The 18,726-nt window shown below is 45.1% G+C and overlaps 1 protein-coding gene across 5 annotated transcripts in view; it reads right to left on the bottom strand.

Annotated features, from left to right (window-relative positions):
• The window catches only part of SRGAP3 (SLIT-ROBO Rho GTPase activating protein 3), a 255,976-nt gene extending 238,471 nt beyond the window's left edge, over nucleotides 1-17,505 (bottom strand). For 3 of the 5 annotated variants that reach the window (XM_032290558.1, XM_032290557.1, XM_032290556.1), the window contains exon 1: nucleotides 16,708-17,505. In XM_032290558.1, coding sequence (XP_032146449.1) covers nucleotides 16,708-16,774 — 67 coding nt within the window. In that variant the 5' untranslated portion in view covers nucleotides 16,775-17,505. The remainder of the gene's footprint in view (nucleotides 1-16,707) is intronic. The other 2 variants (XR_004272515.1, XM_032290559.1) reach the window with 1 other exon arrangement.
• Between the last annotated feature and the right edge of the window lie 1,221 nt (nucleotides 17,506-18,726).

Consider the following 18,726-nt stretch of genomic DNA (forward strand, 5'->3'; position numbering starts at 1 on the left):
TAGAAGGACATAGATTTCTTATTTTTAAAATTATAATACACACACACACACTTTGGGTGTTACTTTCCCCCCCTCACTCAGCAATCATCTACGTAATTATTAAATGTTCTTTTGCCTTCAAAAAAGGATACACAGCCAAGCTGGTGAGTTCACTACAGACCAAGGCCAAGTTAAGTTCATGAACTCTGGGGCACTTATAAAATGCGGATTCCCAGGGTCCACCCACCACCTCCCCACAGAGATTCTGATTCAATAGGTCTGGGGCAGTTCCTAGAATTCAAGCTCCTTGAATTTGTTACAAGTTCTCTAAGGTGATTCTGATGCAGGTGGTCCAGGAACCACAGTGGGAGAAACACATACATAGTAAGCAAAGAAAGTATCATGCCTGTCCACAACTTACTAGATTACTAATTCTCTTTTCCCAGCTACCCATGCTGGCAACTCCACGTCTCTTGATGTCTTCTAGTACTGCCTCGCCTTACTCTCCTTCCCAACCAGGTGCACTTAACAATTGCTTCACCTGTTGGCTCAGAATCACTGTCCAGGACTCTAAATGCTGGTGCTCCACTTACTGGTTTAGTCAACATTTCCAGTGTTAAATTAATGCCACTGTGTGCCAAGCACTGTGCTGGAAATTCTGACTTATGTTATTTCAATTAATTATACACACACAGTGAAGTGTTATTATGTCCTTCTTTCACATGAGGAAACTGGAACTCAGAAAAGTTAATGACTTTTCATCCAAGGTCATTCAGCTGATTCACCGTGAACCATGATTAAACCCAGGTCTGGGTGACTCTACCCAGGGCCTCACAGCTGCCTCCTTCCACGTTCCACTTTCTTGTCTCATCTACCTCTGTGCCTTTAGCTTCATTCAATCCAGCGAAGGTAGGTTTCAATCCTCTTCAGCTGATCCCTGGCTTTAATTCCACCTTAAAAGCACTTAACCCACATGGTATTTGCCATCCTGAATAGAGCTATTATAAAATTCCCTTTCTGGAACCACTTTTATCTTTTATACCAGGAGCTGTGTGTTTCTTTTAGAAGCACTGATCTTTCTGACCCCTTAAATGTTTTCATGACTTCTGACCCTTCTCTAAATGGAAAGATGGTTCCTTCCAGATCGCAAAGAACTCAGGAAATAATGATAGTAAGGTAAGCTTAGCCAATACAATTCAACTTTACAGCTCAATATCAGAAAATCACCCACAGCACTTTCAGCTTTAGGTCCATTTGCTATAGATTCACCCATGCACACTGCACCACTCCTTCCATAAACACTCAACACTTTTGTAATTACAAATTATCCTTTGTCTTCCCCACAGAATTATAAAGTCTATGAGGGCAAATAACACAGTAGGAGCTTAATCTACGTAAACTGGCCCACCGCAATCTCAGCATTTCTTTCACACAATTCCCAGTAACATAATCCTGTTTCTGGCAGAGAGCATTAGAGCCTCTGCCATTTTTGGAGCAGAGTTTCAATGGTGATATTATGCCAAGTACAAGATCCAGCAAGACAGAGATGCTCAAGGTGGGGCCTGAACCAGGAGGATCAGGCCAAGGATGGAGCTCTAGATTAGCTGAGGGTCAAGGGACAAATAAATTCAAATGACTACAACCAGGCAAATGGTCAGGGTTCCAGATGGTCAGAGCAAAAGGTCAAGGAGTAATCAAGTATAAGATGTCAGAAGCCAGAGAGTGACTATTGCTCTGCCTCAGTTTCCCAAAGGTGATAGATCTTTTGGACACCCAAAACATCCTCTCTGGAGAAGCCGCTGATCAAAGTAAAGACATTATGACTGCCAGCTCTGCTTGGAAGTGTCCTACCTAGATGCTGAGTTGGAGAACAGCCATTTTGCTTGGCCAGTTCACATTCTTTAGTACTTAAATCATACAAATGATATCCATTCTTTCAAGTACCTGAAGGTGGCTGAGGTGTTTCATTGGTAAGAGTCTTCTTGTGCACGTCTTTGACCCACTTAAGGCACTATAAGCTATAAAGCGTCCCCTAAGGAACTGTCTCATCCTGCCGAGCTTGAATCTCTCTGCGAGAACTCTACCCCGACTACAGGAATCCAGGCCTTTCTACTTGACAAATGGTTGGAAAACTCTATATTAACTGTATTTTGAAAGTGCTCTCACCAGGAATTGGAAGCAAGGGACGGCAGGCTACATCTGCCAGGAGCAGACAAGCAATTGGGAATCCAGAAAGTACCACAATGGCCAGGAAAACCCACAGAGCGCAACAACGAGGGAAGGAAAGGTAGGCCAGGGAACAGGTACCAGCAGGGAGGGTCTCCAGATGCTGAGGATCAGGATTCCTGCTGGTCAGAGCAAGATCAGGAACCTTTGCCCTAGACAAGCCTCTCACTCTAGTGCTTACTGCCAAAGACAGAAACTGCTGCCTACGACCAACAGGGAAGTGGGACTGTCAGGGATGGGAGGCGGGGAGATTCTGGCTGAAAGTGGCTGGGACAGATGTGGCAGTGGGGGAAGTTCTTGATGAGAGAGCTCAGTTCCCCCCAGTTTTACCCAAATCACAATGATCTGAGACAGAAGTGGTCAATACAAGCCAGTTGCCACGAGACAGTGGTGTCCTCTCCCTAAAGGACCATCAAAACTGACGTGGGAGGTCATGCATATTGATGTTCTTACTTGACAAACTGTTTTTTCTCTATTTCAAGCCCTCAGCCTATAGGCCTATGATTATTTTCCTATCAGCTTTATTTTTATAACTCTGCATTAAAAATCTATGATTATATACAGAGATATAAAACAAATTTTATTGATAGAGATGTGAAGTCTGGAAGGAAATACATCGGATGTTTATAGTGGTTATTTCAGATAGGGGCTTCTAGATTCTTTCATTTTTCCTTAGAGCAGTCAAATTCATACAAAGAGTAGAAAAGTGGCTGCCAGGGGTTGGGAGGAGGAGAGAATGAGGAGCTATGGTTTAATGGGTACAGAGTTGCATTTTACAAGATGAAAAAAGTTATGAAGATGGGTGGCATGTAATGTGAATGCATTTAGTACTACTGAACTGCACAATTAAAAATGGGTAAGATGGTAAACTTTGTGTTTGTATATTTTACCACAACAAATAAATAAGATTCTCATCCATACCATTTTCAAGGTCAAAGATTTACAGGATCTGATGATCAGACAGGAACTTCAAGCTCTTCTCCTTTCCAGCCTCATCTTCCACGACCACTCCATTCCACCTACTCAGAGTTTTAGCCACCTCAAACTCTTCACCATTTCTCAAGTGTCCTGACCCTTTTGTGACCCCATACCTTTGCATATGATGTCTTCTCTTCATGTGATGTCTTTTGTCACCTGGACAGCTTCTACCATCCTTTAAAATCCTGCTCAAAAGATCTTTCTTCTATAAGAATTTCTCTAGCTCTCCCTGGTAAAGCTGCAACTTTCATTCTAAGCGTCCACAGTGCCTGATTCCACCACTGTACCAGTACGTACTATACTGTGTCATAATTTATTCACCTATTTTTATATCTGTCTGATATGGTTTGGATCTGTGTCCCCGCCCAAATCTCATGTCAAATTGTAATCCCCAGTGTTGGAGATGGGGTCTGGTGGGAGGTGATTGGATCACGGGGATGGATCCTTCACGAATGGTTTAGCACCATCCCTTTGGTGTTGTTTTCATGGTGGTGAGTGAGTTCTTAGGAGATCTGGCTGTTTAAAAGTGTGTGGCACCACCCCCCACCTATTCTTCCTACTCCTGCCATGGAAGATGTACCTGCCTCTCCTTCACCTTCTGCCATGATTCTAAGTTTCCTCAGGCCTCTCTAGAAGCTGCATAGATGCCAGCATCATGCTTCCTATACAGCCTGCTGAACTGTGAGCCAATTAAACCCCTTTTCTTTATAAATTACTCAGTCTCCGGTATTTCTTTATAGCAGTGCAAGAAGAGACTAACACTGTCTTTTCATAAAACTATGTGTCTGAGATGGGGACACAAAAATTCATGAAATATAGTTCCCATTCTTATCTTTGATAAGACTCATAAGTTTCATAAAACTATGAAACTATATCTGTGTCCCCATCTCAGACGCATACTAGGAAGTCAATTAATAGAATATATGCCAGATTCCCTGCAGTATTTCTGCAACTGACCACCTGTTCATTTCACTTCCTTCTAAGTCATCCGTTGGGTGGCTCTGCATGGATATAATTGTCCCATCTTGGGATTTTTCATCTTCCTGAATTACCTCTCAGTCAGGGTTTGCAGAAAGTTGGATCTGCTTCAGCATGCACCCCAAAACATAATGTCTATGCATTCTTGTATGCAAAGTCCCTCGCAAAAATACCTATATTCAGTCATTCATTCATTCAACAAAAATTGTAACCATTGGCACAATAGGTGTTCTGGTCCCAAAAAACACTAATGAACAAGAGAAATCAAAGTTCTTATTGAGTTTCAGTTCTGGTGAAGAGAAGAAACAAAGAAAGCTGAAAAATATCATATAGCTTTTGTGCTCTGGTAAGAATTCAGGTCAGCTAATCCAATAAAGAGTTGCTGTTCGGCTACTTAAGATGGGTTAGTCAGCAGGTGGCATGCAACCTCAAAGCAGAACACCAAGAAGGAGCCAGTCAAGTGGCAATCCAGGGCAAGACCACTGCAGAAAGAGGGAAAAGCTAAGTGCAAAGGCTCAACGCACATACAAGCTTGGGGCAGTCCAAAAACCAGTACAGGCCAGTATGGCTGGATAGAATGACAAGGGGAGAATGACCAGAGGAGGGAAAGAATGGGGCCGAGCGTGGCTTTGTAAGCTCAGATGAGGGGCTTGGATTCTATTCTCATGCAGTGAGATGCTACTGGAGGTTTTTAAACAGGGAAGAGACATGGCCAGATTTAAATGGTATACAAATTAGTGCTGGCTGCTGTGGGGAGAGTAGACTCTGGGGACAGGAGAAGAAGCAGTGTGACCACTTAGAACAGTGGTTCTCAACTAGGGGTGATTTTTTCCCCCACTGGACATTTGGCAATGTCTGGAGACATTTTTGATTATCGAAACTGGGAGTGAGGCTATGGCATCTAGTGGGTAAAGGTCAGGAATGCTGCTAAATATCCTACATTATACAGAACAGCACCTTCAAAGACAAATGATCCAGCCCAAAGTGCCGACTGGGGATAAGAAGCTCTGAGTCAGGAGACCCTGAGAAACCTCAGGTTGCACTGGTCCAAGCTAGAGGTAATGGCAGTCTAGGCCAGGATAGAGGAGATGGAAAAGGAAGGAAATTCACTGTAGTTAATATTTTGAAATATTGAGAGTTTTTCTCCATATTTTCTTAGAACCCCTTGGTCCCTCCTCAGTCAGTGAGGGTATTCTGTGTTCACTGCCTCCAGGATAATGCAGAGAGAGAGTCAATTCTTGGCTTTTGACTTTCAAAAACCCTTAGAAGGAGAGGAAGAACATGGGATTTATGGATAACAGTTTTGAGTGGATGTCTGATGAAAAAGCCAAGATACCACCCTCGTTCCCCACCCCACTGTATGCACACATGGGTAAAGATTTCCTGGACCAAAGCAGAGAGTAAAGCAGTAAAGCAAAGTGTATGTAGGTATAGGGATCTGTAATATCTATAAGAAAAAAATCTGCACCCTGCCCCACTCATCCCGAGCAAGCCCAGGGAGGGAGGTAACAAGGGAACCATTCAACAGATTCACAGAATCTAAGAGTGGAGAGAAGCCAGGTCCCTTCCCCAGGCAGAGCCCTAAGGAGGCACCAGGGAAGAAGCAAGTGCTGAGTGTGGCCAAGACAGGCCTGAGACAAATGTCCAGGGTCCCCCACAGCCCAGCGTGTTGCGAGCAGCAGGATGGCCTCTAGTGCCTGCAAATTGCATGGAAGGGGCCAAGGAGAGGGGAACACAAGAGGGGAACACATGAGGTAACTAGGAAGGATTGCTGACAAGGACCAACCACCAAAGACCCAGTAGGAAGGAGAATGTCCCAGTAGCTGTCAAAGTAGGTTGATGATAAACCACAACAGGTGTCCACACAGGGCCTTGGTGCTGCCTAAGTCCCCCTGGATCTAGGGACACAACCCTGGAGGAAAAGGGAGGGAAACCCCAAATTGACTTACACTTATTTCTGTCACCCCCAGCACAATAGAGATAAAAGGCCAAGAGAAGTGGCTCATATCTGTAATCCCAGCATTTTGGGAGGCCAAGGTGGGAGGATCACTTGAGGTCAGGAGTTCTAAACCAGCCTGGCCAGCATGGTGAAAGCCCGTCTCTACCAAAAATACAAAAATTAGCTGGGCGCGGTGGCTGGCACCTGTAATCCACGCTACTTGGGAGGCTGAGGCAGAAGAATCACTTAAACCCGAGAGGCGGAGGGTGCAGTGAGCTGAGATTGCAGCACTGCACTCCAGCCTGGGTAATAGAGCAAAACTCTGTCTCAAAAAAAAAAAAAAAAAAAAAAAAAAGAGTAGAGATGTGAAATGGAGATTGATTCACCAGGAAAGAAAGAAAAATATATTTCTTATACATCTGGGTTTATAGCTGAGGTATGTTCACTCTGAGGTACAAGGGGACATAGGCTCTTTGTTCATCTGTGCCATTATCACCTGGCATTGGCTAAGCAATCCCAGGGGCAGAGCCAGGTCCATTCAAGGCATCCAGAACACTCTGCTGCAGCAGTGTGCACCCCGTTACCGTCACACACAAATGGGCACAAGCAATGCATATTGATCTGGACTGTGTTGTTTCCAAATTACCATTTAAATCAATGGTTGAGCACTCTGTAATTGGAAATGTCAAAACTCACATTTTCTAGGTGAACTCAAAGCACTAATGTTGATATCACTTAGCTCAACTGGATGTGCATTTGTTTTCCTCCTTCCCCTCTTCAAACTACCCTCTGAGAAAAGTATAAACATTAGGGAACTAGGCAAGAGGCAAAAAGAAAAAGCAGCCAGATAATCCATGAATTGTGCAGCCTGACATATAAAATATAACTCAGAAAACAGTCTTGGGAGCTAGTCCATGGAAAAGATCTACACAATCAAGTAACTTTGAGGAAACCCCATGGCCCCTACTCAGAGATTCACACTTCACACAGGCAAGATTCCCAGAAGTCCTGGGGGAACCAGGCCTATTTCACTCCATTTATTCTAGAACTTCCAAAATCTATTTGAGCACACAACTACTTTCTTTTCACCCAACACCTCTTTACATCCAATTTCATGGAATATTCTTAGGGAACATTATCCCAAACATAAACTAGCACCACGATTCAACAAGCTAAGAGAATAGAGCTGAAGTGCCATTGCTGGCCACCCAAGATATTTTATGAACATCAACAATCTATCTGGAATTAATCTTTTCCAAGGGAAATCAAGCCCAAGACAGCTTCCCAGGCCCTGTATTAGGCCAGAAGTTCTCAAGCTCGGCATCTTTAAAAAGTCATGGAGAGACAATGTAAACGTAATCTGAAAGAGCTTTGAATTTTTAAAGGTGATGAGCTTGAGAACTTCCAGCCTATACAGGGCCCAGGAAGCTGTCTTGGGCTTGATTTCACTTGGAAAAGATTTGAAAGTCCTTTCCTTCACAGTTATTAGGACTCAATTTCAGAAGGCAACCTAAACTCATCCCCTCCTGACCTCACCAATCCTTACCTTGCTAGATACCCTTGCCTCATCTTTCTTTCCAAGGTACTACTCAGCTCTCCCTCCCCAGGCAACCACCACGCACCAGAACAATTCAACTCAGTAAAATGTACTGATCACCAACTACATGATGGGCACTACGCTACAGCAATCAACTGAGCAGATAAACCTTCCACCGTCGTGGAGAAACAGTCTAAAAGTAATCTGAAAGCCAGAGTCCCTCTCTAAGCATCAACTTCCAAATACGAAAAACAGATGGAGTTGGCCTAGAAGACAACTACAATTTCTGGTTCCTATTTCCAGGTTGGTGGGGGAATGGGCTGGCTAGCGAGAGGTAGATCTGGCAGCCTGCATCCCAGCCGTGCAGGGGGGTTTGCAGTATACTTTCCCAAAGATGACTTCCCAGGGTGGGACTGAAGGGATCTGACACACCTCGGTGGCATCAAGTGCAAACTAGGAGAGGCTGGATTAGCAGGAAGATGGAAGTGTCAGGAAGGGAAGGAAGTCAAATGTTAAGACCCACCCCAGACTTCCCCCACTGAAGGAATCCCTAGGTTGCAGACCCTTGTTGCCTCGGCATGCATGTTGCTTTCCTGCACCCTGGGAAGTGAGGAACATGCTGGTTTAAACCTAGCTCTGCCACTGCTGACTGTGCAATCCAGTGCAATCTGTTTTATTTCTCTGAACTTCAGCCTTTAATCTATAAAATGAAAACAATAATGACTACCTCACAGAGTTACAGGGATCACAAAATAAGATACTCCACATATAAGTGAGACATAGAAGCTAAAAAACAAAAATGAATTACCTCCCACTGCTAAGTAAAGCTATATAGCCTAAAGCATGGCTTTAACAGTCACTGAATGAATGAATAATAGGAGTTTCTGGAAAGGAAAGGTCATCCCCAACGTAACTCTAGTAGTAAAAACCCCAGAAATGGCCAATGTGAACTCTCAGATCCATTAATTTCCCCAGACTGGGAGGGACCTCAAAGGAAGTGCTCCCTAGACCACACCCCACTGAGATGGCTATCAATATAACAGCCTACACCAAATCTCCACTAAGAAACATTGTCTCTACCAAGGAAATCCAACGAAATAGAGCAAACCGTTAAGAATATTTCTTCTCCCAGTGAAACCTCTACTTTCAATAGAATAGGAAGTGTGGAAGCTATTGAGTTGAATGTTTATGTCCCCCAAAAATGCATATGTTGATGCCCTAACCCCTAGTGTGACGGTATTTTCAGGCAGGGCCTTGGGGAAGGGATTATGGTTAGATGGGATCATGAAGGTGGGTCCCTCGTGATAGTATTAGCACCCTTACAAGAAGAGGAAGACAGCCGACCAGGCACAGTGGCTCACTCCTGTAATGCTGCACTTTGGGAGGCCAAGGCAGGTGGATCGCTTGAGCTCAGGAGTTCGAGACCAGCCTGGGCAGCACAATGAGACCCCATCCCTACCAAAAAATACCAAAAAAGAGCTGGGCATGGTGGCCTCTGGTACCAGCTGGGTGGCCGAGTTGGAAGGATCACTTGAGCCCAGGGGGTGGAAGTTAGAGTGAGCTGAGACCACGCCATGCACTCTAGCCTGGGTGACAGAGTGAGACCCTAATTCAAAAAAAAAAAAAAAAAAAAAAAAAAAAAGAAGAATAAAAGGAAGGAGAGGAAGGGAGAGATTTCTCTCTCTCTCCATAAGCATGCACTAAGAAAAGGCTAGATTAGCACATGGCTAAAAGGCAGATGTCTACAAGCCAGGAAGCAGGTCCTCACCAGGAACTGAACTTGCCAACACCTTGATCTTGGACTTCCCAGCCTCGAGAATTGTGAGAACTAAATAAAAGCCACCTGAGCTATGGTGTTTTGTTATAGCAGCCCAAGCCAACTAAGACAGATTTCAAAGAAACAAGCTGAGGCTGGGTGCAGCGGCATGCCTGTAATCCCAGCACTTTGAGACGCCAAGGTGGGTGGATCACCTGAGGTCAGGAGTTTAAGACCAGCCTGGACAACTCCTTCTCTACTGAAAATACAAAAATTAGCTGGGCATGGTGGTGCATGCCTGTAGTCCTAGCTACTCAGGAGGCTGAGGTGGGAGAATTGCTTGAACCCAGAAGGCGGAGGTTGCAGTGAGCTGAGATCATGCCACTGCACTCCAGCCTGGATGAAAGAGCGAGACACTCCATCCTGGATGACAGAGCAAGACTCCATCTAAAAGAGATCAAAACAAACAAACAACAAACCTCAGCTATAAGTTATAAGATTAAAACTTTTTCTTTCTTTGAGACAGCCTCGCTCTGTCACTCAAGCTGGAGTACAGTGCTATGACTATGGCTGACTGCAGCCGTGAACTCCTGGGCTCAAGCAATTCTCCCACCTCAGCCTCTTACGTAGCTGGGATTACAGGTGTGCATCACCACGCCTGGCTAATTTTTGTATTTTTTGTAGAGACAGGGTTTTACCATGTTGCCCAGGCTAGTCTCAAACTCCTGGGCTTAAGTGATCCACCCATCTTGGCCTCCCAAAGTGCTGGGATTACAGGCGTGAACGACGGAGCCCAGCCTAAACTTATTTTAGTAACTTATCATCAGCCACTTCTTCAACCAACCACATGCCAAGCACATTGGGGAAACAAAGATGACCATAAGCCTCTCTGCCCTCAAGACTTCATGGCCAAAGACCTAAACATAAAATTTCAATTAAGGATTATTAGGTTTGGAATGGAGAGGCAGATATGAGGGGACCACTAATTCTGCCTAGGAGGGTTAGGAAGGTATCATGGAAGAAGACATCATTTGAGTAGGCATTGAAGGATGATCAGAATGTTCAAGGCAAGTAAGAGTGGGAGGCAGGGGTTAAGCAGAATAAAGGCACAAATGGGAAAGATCTGGATAAGGGGAAGGGTATGGAGGATTCAGAGAAAAGGGACTGGTCGCCAGGCATGGTGGCTCAGCCTGCAATCCCAGCATTTTGAGAGGCCAAGGCAGGTGGATCACTTGAGGTCAGGAGTTCAAGACCAGCCTGGTCAACATGGTGAAACCCCATCTCTGCTGAAAATACAAAAATTAGCCAGGTGTAGTGACACACGCCTATAATCCCAGCTACTCAGGAGGCTGATGTACAAGAGTTGTTTGAACCCAGGAGGCAGAGGTTCCAGTGAGCCAAGATCATGCACTGCACTCCAGCCTGGGTGACAGAGCGAGACTCTGTCTCAAAAAAAAAAAAAAAAGGTCGGGCGAGGTGGCTCACGCCTGTAATCCCAGCACTTTGGGAGGCTTAGGCAGGCGGATCATGAGGTCAAGAGATCGAGACCATTCTCGCCATGATGAAACCCCGTCTCTACTAAAAATTCAAAAATTAGCCGGGTGTGGTGGCATGCGCCTGTAGCCGCAGCTACTTGGGAGGCTGAGGTGGAAGAATCGCTTGAACCCGGGAGGCGGAGGAGCCGAGATTGCGCCACGGCACTCTAGCCTGGCGACAGAGCAAGACTCCATCTAAAAAAAAAAAAAAAAAAGAGAGAGAGAGAAAAGGGACTGGTCTTTTGTGGTTATAAGAGCACAAGCCAATCACAGAGAAAAATGACTGAAAATGAAATAGGAAAATTGGCTGACGCCCCATCACCAAGGACTTGTGTGTACTTCAACTTGTAGACCATATTTTACAAACTGTGGCCTAACAGGCTAAAACAATTCTACTGGCATGTTTGGTCAGGAAGTGTTTTTATTTTTTTTTTATTTTATTTTTTTTTTGAGACGGAGTTTCCCTCTTGCTACCCAGGCTGGAGTGCAATGGCGCGATCTCGGCTCACCGCAACCTCCGCCTCCCGGGTTCAGGCAATTCTCCTGCCTCAGCCTCCTGAGTCGCTGGGATTACAGGCACGCGCCACCATGCCCAGCTAATTTTTTGTATTTTTAGTAGAGACGGGGTTTCACCATGTTGACCAGGATGGTCTCGATCTCTTGACCTCGTGATCCACCCGCCTCGGCCTCCCACAGTGCTGGGATTACAGGCTTGAGCCACCGCGCCCGGCCAGGAAGTGTTTTTAAATTTTTAAGCCACCATTTAAAATTCAAGAGATTTTGTTTAAAAATCCAGATTCCCTTGAAATGCTGAAGGAACTGACCATTCTGGGCTTACCTCCCTGCCTAGGAAGGGCAGGCCAGAGCAGCAGCTGCCCTCTCTAGATGAACTCCCCACTTGGCCACGGTCCCCACTACTCCCCACTGTTTCCCCAACCCAGCCTGCTTTCTTCATTTACTCCTGTTGAAATCAGTGAGCATTCCTAAGGTGGTCTTCTAATCACTGTACAATATATACTCTAAGATTCAGCTCATTCTGGTGCTCAGTTGGAAGTTTTTTGTGTTTTGATTTTTTTACTTCTCTCATTTTTATCACCATAGTCCAAGAAAACTCTTAGAAAGCAAAGAATGTATCACATACTTTGTGTCTCTCATACCATTCAGCACAAGACTAGGTACAATGTAGATAATCAACTTTCGTTGAATTGATGCAGAAAGTAATGAGTAAACACATGCACCTCTGTGATCATCCTCCATACCTGCCCTTCTTCCTCAAAACTCTACATTTTTGCTACTAAGAAGATGGATGCATATGCAATAAAAAATAAAGCACCAAGGTCAATCATTGCATTTCTATTTCAATTTTCTATCAGGTTGAAATGGAAATGGAAACTCTAAATAAATGCAGAACTGATCATCATGTCTGGCAGCAAGATTAATTAGAAGCCCTGGGATACTGAGAAAGCCTGCAAATAAGATCACCAAACATTATCAGTGATCTTTGAGGGAATCGTAGAGAATAGGCCAGGCGCCAAAAAGCTGGAGTCAGGCAAATGTTCTAATTTTCAAACGGGGAAAAAAGTTATAGTTTGCCAGTTCCAGACTAGATAATGTGATGTCACTCCCAAGCAAGGTTCTTGAACATATTTGTTAAGGACACTTATGAGCACCGAGGACAGGAAGTAATGTTCATTTGGCACCAGCATGGGGTCACCAAGAACAAGTCATGTTAAATTTATTTCATTTTCTTCTCTCTGACAAGGCTCCCAGGCTAGTGTATGGAGAAACACAGCAGACATAATATACATGGTACACTGAGGGAGCAAGCAGCACAAAAAGCTAATTCAACCCTTGGGCTATATTAATAGAAATATTAATATAAGACAGTAGAACAGAGGTGATAGTTATCTTCTGTCTTTGGTCACATCTAGAGAATCATATTTAGAACTCAGTGCTGCTCTTGATATAGGATACTGAAGTACAATTTTTTGGAGGCCCTTTTGGCAAAACCTCTTTAAAAACATAAAGCTTTCATCCAGATTTCTGGCATCTGTTGAAAAATTGAAAAATCTGACTGGGCCTACATTCCTAAACCTAAATAGCAATAACTGGTTGAACCCAAGTAATGACTGTCCATTTAGACAGGACATGTACTCTGAGGTCCGTCATAATCATCACCAACCCCTCTTCTACTGCCTGCACTGAGGTGGTGGGCCAGCTGTCACAAATCTTTCATGTGGCCAGCTTCATTCATTTATTCTATCTGCCAAGCACCCAATGACATTGAGGTTTGCAACCCAGGATGCAGTAGAGCCAAAGGAGAGTGGAGATGGTAAGTGGTAGCGAACCATCTTATCATATGAGGATAATCATTGTCAGGGGCTATAATCCCAGGCTCCACACACCCCATGGGCAGTCCCAGGGAAGAGGCATCTGTCTTGCTCTATGAAGTCCAAAGGGGAAGGAACTATGGAACAATAAGTAAATGAGAGACATATTCAATGCAACATAAAAAAAAAATGCTTACAAGGGTCAGGTGCAGTGGTTCACACCTGTGATCCCAGCACTTTGGGAGGCCACGACGGGTAGATCACGTGAAGCCAGGAGTTTGAGACCAGCCTGGCCAACATGGTGAAACCCCATCTCTACTAAAAAATCAAAAATTGGCTGGGTGTGGTGGTGCACCCCTGTAATCCCAGCTACTCAGGAGGCTAAGGCTAGAGAATTGCTTGAACCTGGGAGGCGGAGGTTGCAGTGAGTCCAGATCATGTCACTGCACTGCAGCCTGGGCAACAGAGCAAGACTTAGTCTCAAAAGAAAAAAGAAAAAATTCTTACAAGAGCCAGAGATGTCTAAAGATGATAGACTATGTGGGCTTGGGAAGTGGTGAGTTCCCCATCACTAGAAACATACAAGCATATGGTTTACTACTGCTTCATAATCAAAGGGCTTCGAGTATCTGATGAGGTAAGAAGAGGCACAAATCTTTCTATTTTACAATAGAAAAAATACTGTTCTAAAACATTCCTTTTTGTTAGGTCTGTAAATTCTTGAAAAAGAGATAAAAGGGAGTAAGTCAACAAAGAACTCAGCACTGTTTTTAAAAATCAAAAGTTCCCTTCACAAAATTCACAAAGCAAAAAATCTATCTGACTAGGTGGACCGTTTGCATCCAACTGGCCAGATGATTCCCAGGGAGAAAGGTAATTGGCCTCGGGCACTGTTTTTGGTGACTGGTCAAATGTTCTTCAGAGGCATGCAACAAAGGCAATGGGATGAAAGTAAGAAGGTAAACAATGGAACTCCATCAAGAGGCTGCCAGTCCCCCCACAAAACTGCCATCTGCTGCTGACATCAATCCTTCAAGGGGCAGCTTTGGGCAAACAATGTATCAGGGAACACAAGCCTGGGAGAAAATCGGCCTCATGACCTTGGGCAAGTCATTTAACATTAACTGGGCCTCAGTTTCCTCATCTCTGAAACTGAGCTCACACTAACCCTACTGTACACTGTGTGGGCCAAGAGTCATGATGTCTGGGAATGAGCCATAGAAACTGCAGGGCCCTATACACACACCAAGAATTATGATGGTGATTGACACACAGAATTTTAAAAGAAAAGATTCCAGAGGGTTTCGGGTACAGCCATATCCTGACCTGAATCTTGTAGATGTCAATTCTAAAGGAATAAGATGTAACTCCTTTAACCAGAATCCAGAGAAAGGCAGTGTTTGGAGGAGACAAGATCATCTGGACACATTTCCTAATGAAATGCATGGTAATTGGTGCATTTCTGATGAAGCTCATGGTACTTGCTGATTAGTTGTTAAAATAAAAGATGAAAGGCCAAAAGCAAAAGGATCAGCCAGGGCAATTAATGCCTAACTGGCCCTGAAGAAAAGTTCACTGGCCCAGTAGCAGCAATCCTTCCAAAATGAGATAAGCACATTTGTTACCAAGAAAATGATTATAAAACCTGACCTGTCCAAAACTCAGCATCCCCTTCTCTTTCATGGCATTTTCCTGGCAACCTTAATTTTTACAAAATAATAATAATTGGCCAAATTCATTTTATAAGACATAAACTCCCTAAAAAGAGTCTATTCAAATATTGAAACTAGGCTTTGGTGTTGAGCAGTTGGGTGACTTCAAATCTCTGACCAATAAAGAGCTTATTTCTAAATTTACAGCAAGGCTGAGACATCATAAGTCGCTGTTTTCCACACTGAACTGAAAAACCAAAGACAGGAAACCAGGAAAATGCAGGGTTTTCTGCTCCTCTTGCCCTCGGGTCTGCTCAGAAGCGATGGGCACACTGGGTTTGACCAGGACTAAAAGGCAAAAAGACTGTTGGTGAGACTGGGGAAAAAAAAAAAAAAAAAAAACAGAGCCTTCCCACAGTGGCTGCTCCACTCCCAAAGTTTCCCAAGCATCAGAAGCGTGTATGGCAGCTGTGGTGCCCAGCCTTCCCGCTGCTTTTAAGGAGGCCACCCGGCTCCCTGGGTCATTGGGTCTTCAGCTGCGGCAGCACCCAGAGCAGGTGTGGCAACCTCAGGTCGCTTGAGCTCCAAATACCCAACTTGCTCAACAGTCTGTGCATAAGCTCAAAGATAGGCCTTGATGTCCACTGAAGAAGTATTTTGTCTTTACTCTTTCTAGGAGAGGCCACAACACACCCTGTGTCGCAGCAAGGAGAATCATGACCAGAAAGAAAACGGACACCAAGAGGCACAGGCCCAGGCTCCCCACAAGGCGCACCCTCAGAGAAAAGGGGAGCACAGTGGATGGAGCTTTTAGATTTTCCTTGCCAAAGCTGAGCCTAGAACAGGTATGGGTGGGAGAAGCCCCAGTCTGGCCTGAATGAGGACCAGCAAGCCTGCATTTAGCCATACAATTGTGTTCCCTTTCCTATTTCGCCTGGCCAGTGTGGATTTAGGGAGCGGCTTCTGAAAAAAGTATACACCCGGTGGCACAGAAGCTGCAACCAGCAGCCAGAGGTCATCTCGCCCTCCCGGCAGGCTTCTCCTGGAACCCCGGAAGCCAGGCAGCGCCAACCAGCCCAAACGGCATGCTGAGATGTTGGCTTTGAATGAAAGCTGATGACCCTAAACACCAGGGCACAGAGTGATTGGGCTGCACACCGCGAGATAATACATTTTCTTCACCGAGCTTCCTCTTTATGCCTAAATGCCTGCATTAGTCTGGATCAATATGCCTCATAACAGTTAATCCATGGCAACCCAAGCCAGCCCAGAGACACCGACAAAGAAGTGCCGCCCAGGGATGCTGCCTCGCTGTGCACATGCATGTGAATTCCAGCCCAGAGAAAGAGGCGGAGGCAAAACCACCACCACCAACAGAAACCAAAAAGGGGGAGGGAAAAAGAGCAGATGGTAAGAAATATACCCCAATATTAAAGGGCTTTTACCGTGGCGGGGAAGGGGTAGAGGTAGTGACTGTCAAAATGGCCTTAGAGTGACATGTCACCGCCAAGATGATGGAGTACCGGCGACACTCCTAAAGTCAGGCGTAGGATCCTCCTCACACACCTGCAATGCAGAGACTGCTGCCCATTCCATAATCCACACTCCCAGCCCCAGCGCTATCTGCAGTTGAAACCAGTCCGGACTTGTGCGGCTGCCACTGTTCCTCCTCACAAAAAGATTATTGATGCATAACATTTCATAATGGCAGAGAGGAAAATTGGGAGGGGTGGGGGGACCAGAGCAAGAGAAAAACAAAAGGGGAGGAGAAAAAAACTCTCCCAGCCAGCATCTCACCTTTTATTTGGGCTTCATATTCAGCAATGATCTCTTTGTCTTTCTTGAACTTAGTTTGAGATGACATCTTCCGATGTGGCCAAAGGAACTGACAGGCTGATTTATTTCTCCTTTTCTTTTCGAGTCCTCTCTCAAGCCCTGGTAATCACACAGCTCTGGTCGATTTCACAGGTTTAGGGACTAATCTCTTTCACTTGGCTGCAGAGCAGGGAGAAAAATCCTTCTCCTTCTGGGAGGAAAAATCTCTTTACTTGCCGAGAAATGGCTCTAGTAGCTTGCTGTGGTCAGCTCCTCTTGCAAAAGAAGAATCACCCTAGGAGCACAGTAACCTGCCCCAGATTTTCAAAGATGTTTCTTCCAAAAATAATAATAATAGCCAAGAGCACTCACACACACATGCAAACATACACACACACTCACGCGTGCACACGCACACTCACCCGGACACACACACAATTGTGATGTGCACACAGGCATACACACACACCCTCACACGCACACACACTCGCTGGATCACTCACACACACACATCCACGAGAGGCGCGGCGCCTCCTTGGTCGTGCAGCCAGCCCCTGGCTCGCTTTTGAAGGCTCTGCTAAGTCGATGGTCAGGTTGCCAAAGGGCCAGTCATCTCGCATCCTCCCTCCCTTCGGTGCCTCTGGTCTGCTGTCCAGTGAGGATCAAAGCCAGGAGAGCGAGATGGAAGTTTTCCTGCTGCAACGCTTAAGCTCCGGTGAGCCCAGGGCTGGACTGCTCGCCCTGCAGGGCTGGCTGAGCTCTCCCCCACCGCCTACGTCACTAGACTCCGCCTCCCGGATTTTATAACAACTGACACATTGTAGCCTACAGGAGAGCAGAACTCACTGCAAGCAAAAAGGGGAAGAAACACTCACAAAAGGGAAGGCAGCAGGAAAAATAATCGGGTTAGTGAGGCTTGAGAGGCTTCTGCAAACTCCAAACATTAGCACTTGGGTTAGGGATTTTTCTTCCAAAAACTAAAGATCCTCCTCCCCGCCCCCCTTTTTTTTTGCACTGTGCAATTTAATTCAATTTCTGGAATCAACGGCTATATGATGGTTTGTCACTCTGCTGGGAGAGTCTAGCAGAGGGCCTGACCCATGTAGGGAAAAGCTTCAATATTTGTTGAGCAGTTACTTGGTGGCGGGGGCAATGCCAGGAGTTAAAGGCATGCAGCTTAGCAAAGCCATGCAGAGCAGGCAGGCTGGAGGCAGAACAGCTGGGTCATTGGCTTGTGGGGCTCTGGGCAAATTCATAAGTCAGTTTCCTAGACAGTAAAATCAACTCTCTTTGGATGCTCTGTTATTCATTCTTTCAACAGATATTTACTGAATGCTTACTATAGTTCTGGCACCATTCTGGGTACAGAGATACAGCAATGATCAGAACTGGCACACACACAAATCCCTGACCTCCTGAAGTTCCCAGGGCTCCACATCACACAATTCCAGGAGTTTCCACCATTCATGCTAATATTCTTAGTAAAAGCACTCTTGGAGTAGAATCCATTGTGAATGGTGCCCCCTGGAGTTGTAGGAGGAAAGAGGCCCTGGGAGAGGAAGTAAAAAAATAAGCATAATCAGTATATTATATAATATCATACAAAATGTTAAGTGCTATGGGAAAAACAATATTGCGCAATAAGGGATATCAGGAATGAGAGGAGCTCTTGAGAAGATCTAAGAATGCAAAGCTAAGCTTAGCACAGTGTCTGGTGCATAGTAAGCACTCAATAAACGGCAGCAATTGTTATTACCCTTTTATAACTCCCAACAACTAAGCAATGTAGGTGTAAGCACCACTTTTTCACAGACAGAGGAGCAAAGGCTCAGATATAGGAAGTGACCTACCCAAGGTCACCAGCCTTCCCACCCAGGCTGTCTTACACCACACTTTGCTCAAAGTCTCCCGCATTCTACAAGGAAGACCAAACCCATTTCATGTGGAGTTAAAGTAGAATAAGATTTCTTCTGTAAAAATTGAATCAAGCACTAGAGAGTC

This window comes from Sapajus apella, unplaced genomic scaffold (assembly GCF_009761245.1).
Source record: "Sapajus apella isolate SASKATOON/1434 unplaced genomic scaffold, GSC_monkey_1.0 scaffold23, whole genome shotgun sequence".
NCBI classification, from domain to species: Eukaryota; Metazoa; Chordata; class Mammalia; order Primates; family Cebidae; genus Sapajus; species Sapajus apella.